General features: G+C 38.5%; 1 protein-coding gene across 1 annotated transcript; it reads right to left on the bottom strand.

Moving 5' to 3' along the window:
- Positions 1–5,375: 5,375 nt before the first annotated feature.
- On the bottom strand, positions 5,376–7,356 carry LOC104809633 (protein ASPARTIC PROTEASE IN GUARD CELL 1-like). Its single transcript, XM_010535679.2, has one exon. It carries the CDS (start codon positions 7,249–7,251, stop codon positions 5,743–5,745), a length of 1,509 nt encoding a protein of 502 aa, XP_010533981.1. The 5' UTR covers positions 7,252–7,356; the 3' UTR covers positions 5,376–5,742.
- Positions 7,357–7,559: the final 203 nt, after the last annotated feature.

The following is a 7,559-nucleotide window of genomic DNA, read 5'->3' as shown; positions in this document are numbered from 1 at the left end:
AATCTGTCGATTCCCAGTCCGCCGGACCAACTTCCTGGTCCGACGGACCGGGATCACATTATTTTTTTTCGAAATTTTTCTTCTCCCAGTCCGCTCAGCGTGCTCCGAACCCGGCTGAGCTGGTTGGTCCACCCCGGACCAAATTATGGTTCGGCGGACCAACCCTTTATTTATTTTTCTTTTCTTTTCTTTTTGATTCTTTCCGCACGTGACGATCCTCTGTCTCTCCCCGGCATTGTACTATTCAATTTTGGTGATTTCGTGACATCTCTATTTAATTATTCATTTCTAAATAATTAAATATTTGAATCGGATTTCAATGTATTACAGATCCTAGCATACCAGTTCCAAAAGCGTTTGGAATCCGTCCCGTCGGTGTGGATACGTGTAGAGGGACTGTAACTTCAGTCCTAGGTGATTAAAACAGGCCCCGGATCGATTGCTACTTTCAGATCTTCAGGAAAGAGGTAAGTATTCGATTCCAACGGTGATATACACGTTCTTTCGGATTTTATGAGTTTGGTTGCGTGTGACGTTTGACTAGGTTTAGATTATCCTTCCGCTGCATGAAACCTAGTAAACCAAACCCTAGATCGATATGATCGCATGCTAGGAACCCGTAGCGACGTAAAAAACCAACACTTAGTCCTTCTCAGGTACTTCAGGATGTTCTTTATGGCTATCCAATGTGGCTCACCTGGATCAGACTGGTATCTACTCCTTAGACTCAATGCTAACGACACATCTGGCAGAGTACGCTGCACGACATATATGATAGATCCTATCGCCGAAGGTATAGAATTCTATCCATGTTTTCTCGCTCGTCAAATGTCTTTGGACACTGATTCTTACTCAGAACTAAACCGTGCCTCATCGGCAAGGATCCTTTCTTGGATTCTTGCATGCTAAACCGTTTTAACACCTTGTCGACGTAAGTACTCTGACTTAGATTGATCAGCTTTCCTCGATCTATCTCTATAGATCTTGACGCCTAAAATATAGGCAGCATCGCCTAAGTCTTTCATCGCAAAATGTTTTTCTAGCCATGACTTAACGTCTTGCAAAGTAGGAATATCGTTTCGATGAGCAAGATGTCATCAACGTATAAGACCAGAAACAAATTACGCTCCCACTGGCCTTCTGATAAACGTGTGGTTCATCCTAATTTTGTAAAAAACCAAACTCTTTGACTGTTTCATCAAAACGCAGGTTCCAGCTTTTTGAAGCCTGTTTCAGTGCATAAATGAACCTCTGAAGCTTGCATACATTCCTTGGATGCTCAGGATCTTCAAAACCCTCGGGCTGTGTCATGTACACATCCCCAAGCATATTTTCGTTAAGGAATGCGGTCTTGACATCCATTTGTCATATCTCATAGTCGTAATATCCGGATATGACAATGAGTACCCGAGAATGGATTTAAACATAGCAATGGACGAGAAGGTTTCGTCACAGTCAATACCATGAATTTGTCGAAATCCTTTCGCCACCGATCCTGCTTTATAGGTATGCATGTTGCCATCCATTTTAGTTTTCTTCTTGAAAACTCATTTGCATCCGCTAGGTTTTATCCCTTCAGATGCATCAATTAAAGTCCATACTTGGTTGTCTTACATAGATTGCATCTCAGACTTCATACCATCGAGCCATTTCTCAGAGTCGGGTTTCGACATAGCATCTAAATATGATGTAGGCTCATCATCTCCATGAGCACGAGTTCATCATTTTCAGTGACGATAAATCATATCTATCAGGCTCATGTCGAATCCTCCTCGATCTCTGAGGTTCATCAACAACAGACAAAGTCATAAGGTCAATATTATTACAATAAGTCGATTTTAGGTTGAATCATTTTAACTATTTCGCTAGGTTCAGCTTCAGTTTGTGGCTCTTGGAATTCTCCAAGGTCAATCTTACTCCCACTAGTTTTCTTGGAGACAAATTCTCGTTCCAGGAAAGTCTCATCTCGAGCAACAAACATTTTGTTCTCAGTTAGATTGTAGAAGTAGTATCCCCTTGTTTCCTTGGGGTAACCAACAAACAAGCATCTTTCAGATTTGGGTTCGAACTTATCAGATAGTTGACGTTTTGCATAAAGTCACAACTCCAAATCCTGAAATAGGTTTCAATTATATGTCAAGCAGGCTCTGGTACCATTGTTGGAGTTTTGGAGATCCCTAAACATGCGTTCATAATTGTTTCTAGAATTCCAATTTGGATTGCACACAGGGAATATATTATATGAAATCCAATCAACAGATCTTACATATAATGATAAAGGTATCGATATACCAACCTGTTTCGATTCAAGAACCTGTCACAAACGCTGAAATCAAGCGCTCTCTACAGGCTCGCGTCTGTTAGAACATGTCCTGGATGATGGGAACGGAAACCGAGGCGCTCCTCGGAAGAGAGAGAGAGGTCGACCGAATTGAGAAAGAGAGGGAGAGAAAAATCTTCTTATTTTTCTTAACTCTAAATTGTGTTTCTTAAACATAATTATAAAGAGATTAGGATTTCATTAAACTCATTGGATCTAATAAGTCTTCACTTAATTATTAAGAGAAAACAAACTCATTAATCTCATTAATAAATATATAGATACATTGGATCACCTAAAATTTCTAATCAGTTTCGCAAAAATGGACAGTACCATATCCATCCATATATAAGTACGCGTGGTGTAGATATTAATAATCTACAATCACCATATATTTTTATTCAAGAGAAAGTGCTATATAGGACTCGAGTCTTCTGATAATACAAATCTTGCGTTCATACCCACCAAACCAATTGCGAGAAAATATAAATTCCATAATTTATTCGCCAAAGTGGACCGTTCATTATACTATAATGTGCTTTCTTTTTTGTCACCATTATACAATAAACTGAAAGGCAATTTTTCAACGCCAGCAGCAGATTTCAAATTGTATATTACATATGTGCGTATATATACAAAAGAAAATATAAACTATATAAAAACCAAATTTGAGAGATTTAGTATCTGTAGAAAATGAAAAGTATGTTTTTATTCTAGATTAAAATTTAAGTGTAGATAGGGAATTAGAGATATTCATCCGAATTATAACTTTACGGAATAAAAAATTACGTAAAAAATAATGAAAAATAAAACCTAAAAGGACGAAACACTGGTCCAGCCAATTTGCCCGTGACTTGCGCACAACCAGTCGCCATGTAAATGAATCCACCGTCGTGTACTGTAACGACACGTGTCGAGCATGCATCAGATCCTTGCGTACCTAAATAAGGGATACAAATTTAGGTACGATAAATAATACAACCAGATTAATCTTTAGCCAAATGTATATAACTCTAATCGAAAGAGATATAGAATAATTAGTGCTGATTTTTTAAAATTAAATTAAGATAATTGAAACGCAATATAAAAATAATTAAAAACAAAGTGGAGATGTATATTTGTTAGAGAATAAGTATTCTTCTAGTGAAAAAATTTAAATTGAATTGACTTTAATAGAATTTTAATTTAATTGAAGAATGATATAGAAAAGAACTAATGAATACAGTTCTATGAAGCTAAAAAAATAAATTAAAATATAATCGTAATATTAAACATAGACTCTTAGTTAAAATTGCGTAACATTTGTTGAATATTTTAGAGTAAATGGTTGACAAGAATAATCTCTCTAGAGATTTATAATTATATATATTACGAATATAGTGGAGAGGTTAAGTGTTCGTAAATGATATAATATGGATCAAAACAAACATATATCATTACGAACACTTAACTCCTCCACCATATTCGTAATACATATATTTATGAATCTCTAAAGAGATTATTCTTGCCAACCATTTACTCTAAAATATTTAACAACATCCTCACAAATTCGTTTGGTTAGTGTTTACAAATTGCGTAATATATGTGATCTGTCCCTAGAAAGCAACCCATCAGCTCCAAATCTAATCTGATTTTCCTCCTATGCTAAATGTAAATAACTAAAAAGCTTTAAAGTTTTATTTTATCAATAAATGGGTTAGTAAAATATCCATCATATTACATCTTTTTATCAAAGTCCAATTAAATCTCCCAACAAGAAAGTCCAAATAAATTTTAAAATAAACAATTGATATAAAAAAAATCTGAATTTATCTATTTGTGGTTATTTATTATTAAGAAATGGAATCTTGATTAAGATTTCTCGTATTAAAAAACTAAATTACTTAAAACAAAGTCAATTTTTTACAATAATTTTCTATATTTTCACAAAATTATTTTTATTTTTTGAATATTATATTCTTATCTTTTCCTTTAAAAATGTAAATTTGAGTGGATTTTTTTGCGTTTTATTAAAAAAATAGAGCATATTGATTCGAAAGTAAAATAAAATAAAATAAATAAAAATCTAAAAGACAAAACCAAAATCTGAAAACCAAAAATAAAAAATAAAACAAACTCCAATCACTTGTAATCTTCTAATTGTTTAACAAAAGAGCATTAATTTTTAATTACGAAATTCAAATATATTTTACAAATACAATACGTAGAATTTAGGAGGTGAACCCGACCGATTTCATCTGAAAAATATCGAATTATTGGTCTAAATTTATAAGTCCGGAAAAAATTGAATTTTTAGATCGAACTAAAATTCGATATTGGATCAATCCAAAAACCGATTTATATTTTAAAAATAAATACAAGAAAGTAAAAATACATATAAGGAATTGAATGAATTGATCTGGTTCGCCATGAATTCGAACCCGAGTCATATAGAATTGTAACGATATGCATTCGTTACGAACGTCAAAACTGTCCTCACACAGCAACACGAAACCTTCCAACGTGTTTTGTTCTCACTTGCACGCATATCAAGACATTTTCCAGCAGATCACCCATCATGAGATTGCTCCAGAGGCAGCATGCTTAACTTTGGAGTTCTCTTGGGATAATCAAATAAAAAGGGTGCACCTTATTGTTATGAGTAGTCTAACTAATTCTTTTTATGTTATCTTAGACTGTATAGTCTCATACCTATAAAGTCCTAAAATGTCTCTTATTCCGGTATGTTTGATTTATTCTTATACCCCTTTGGCTTAGCGATACTCTGGAGCCGCTCATTGTTCGTATCCTCTATACCGATAATCACTCCCAATCTTCTCCTAAAATTGGTTATCACAGAATTGGCCTTCAAACTTAACTCGATAGACTCGAAAAATATAAGCCTGCCAATCCCGAACCCGAAACTCTAAACGTACAAACTTGGATTGGGTTGGATTGGTCTCATCCACTTGACATCCCTAATAGAAATTGCTTACTAACTTCTTGACCTAAAAAATAATGAATTACCTACTCAATATTTAAAGTTTAAAAAATTTAAAATCAATACAATGCTATGAAAATATCAAAAAATTATTTACATACTGCAGAAATTTACTGTAACTCAAAAGGAGAACAACAACATTGATTTAAATTTCAATGGAGACTCTCACCCAAAGCTTCTTTGGATCTTTGCTTTAGTTATCATGATTGCCCCACACTTATATATTTTTTAAAATTTTCTCCACACACTAACATACATTTGACTTTATCACCCTAAATATTAAATAATCTCAATCAACCTCGCAAATTTAAAATTGTTACAGCTAGTCCTATATCTAGAGAGGAAAATTCACACCGGCTTTTTCTTGTCGCCCTTTTACGAAGAAACGAATCCAACGCTTGCTGATACTGCAAATAAAAAAAATAAATAGGAAAGTAATTTTTTAGCATTTATTGGGTAGAAATCCGACAAGGTTATTGGCCAAGTCGAATCTGATTCGTGTCCCCTGCTGCTGCACGTTGCCGATGATGGAGAGAGGTGTCGATGTCGGAGCGAAGGCGAAGCAGAAAATACCGGCGGAGTCAACGGGGATGAGGTAGTTCTTCGCCGGAAGTTCGAGGGACTTTCCGCCGGCGAAATGGAGAGCCACCGTCGGGACTCTGACGGTGGAGAGAGACGAAAAGTCGTAGCATGTGTCGAAGAGCGAGATGCTCGACGAAGCCGATTTCAGGTTGGCGGTGAGTCGAGCGAACGCGTCGCGAAGTGAGTTGTAAGCCTGAGTCTGTAACCGAGTCACGGCGGTCCCGCAGTCGACAATGACTCCGCCGTTTCCAGAATCGCCGACAGCAAACACCGACGGCGGGATCGCCACCGGGTGGCCTCCGACGCTGAATCCGGTGAGACCCACGTAGTAGAACGTATCGATCTTGTGGTTGTGGAGGAGAGGAGCGGTGACCTCGCTGCCGAGTCGGGCCGAGTTGAAGTCGAGGCTCGACGATCCGCCCGAGTTACGGTCCACTAGGCAGTACGAGAAGGATTTCGCTTTGATCTGAGAGGTGAGAGATAAAGCACCACCACCGAGACCGAGCAGACCAGCGGATCCGACGAACAAGCCCTCGTTGTCGTGTCCGCAACCCAGAGCGACGCCGTTCACCTTCCCGGAGTTCCCAAACGAAACCGTCTCTGTGGCGAACTCGCCGACGGTAAAAGACCCATCACCGTAACTGACCTGATAGAGACACTTGTCGGCACGACAGGCGGAGACCTCGAGAGCCGAGCACTGCGGCGAAGCACAAGAGAGAGAAGAGTACGAGGAAGACGAAGCCGGGTTGAAAACCGGGTCGGATTGTTGGTAGCAATCGGAGCATGGTTGACACTGGATCCAGTTCACGTCACTTCCCGTGTCGAGCACCATGAACATCTCCTTCGGTGGAGTCCCGACTCCGACTCGTGAGAAGTACTCGCCGCTTCCTTGGCTCGCTCCTGAGACCACCGGTGTGCTCATATCCTCGGGTCGGATCAGGGAATCGTCGTCGTGAACGGGATGGAGCTTGGATCTTTCGACGCCCTCGATGGCGAGTCTGACTTTGGCTGTGATTCCGGAGACTCGAGCCGAATCACGCTCGAGTCGGCCCAAAAGCAGGCTCCGGTAGTCCTTGTGCTGCGATTCGACGAGGGTCTCGCGAGAATGGAGCTCCAGAGAGAATGACGAAGAGTTGAGGAAAACCGGTTTGGATTTCAAGTCGGGTCGGCTGGTGAGGGTCGTCCCGGACGGATCGAGGGAGAGGATTTGATGGGTCTGCTGAAGAGACGAAACGACGTCGAGGATCGTCGTTTCAGAGGAAGAGGTGAGCGAGCGAGAGAAAGTGGTAGTGACGAAGAGGAGGAATAGGAGAGAGAGAGTGACGGGGAGACCAGAGAAATATGGCGCGGAAGCCATTGTTTCCGGCATCGGTGCTCTGAGATGAGAATAAAAGAAAAGATGAGGAAGAAAGGGCGTATTTATAGAAATGATATGCAGAGAAAGTCACGGCAGAAATGCAGTAGCTATGAAAGTGACGAGAGCTCAGAGCAATGTAATCATCTTTATGCTAAAACATTTTGTGCACATATTACAAAATCTTAAATAATATTTTATATTTTACCATCTAAATAAACTACAGATTATTTTAACGACCATAGAATGCAAAATTGTTTTTTAGTTCCAATTTAACATTCAGTTAGTTTTTAATTCTATTTATGTGTTGGATTTGATTTTTT

This window comes from Tarenaya hassleriana, unplaced genomic scaffold (assembly GCF_000463585.1).
Source record: "Tarenaya hassleriana unplaced genomic scaffold, ASM46358v1 Cleome16, whole genome shotgun sequence".
Classification (NCBI taxonomy): domain Eukaryota; kingdom Viridiplantae; phylum Streptophyta; class Magnoliopsida; order Brassicales; family Cleomaceae; genus Tarenaya; species Tarenaya hassleriana.
This window is presented reverse-complemented; position numbering and strand designations above follow the sequence as displayed.

What these genes read in the sequence shown, in the direction of transcription:
- LOC104809633 (XM_010535679.2), bottom strand. Translation starts at nt 7,251, where the DNA reads ATGCCGGAAACAATGGCTTCCGCGCCATATTTCTCTGGTCTCCCCGTC.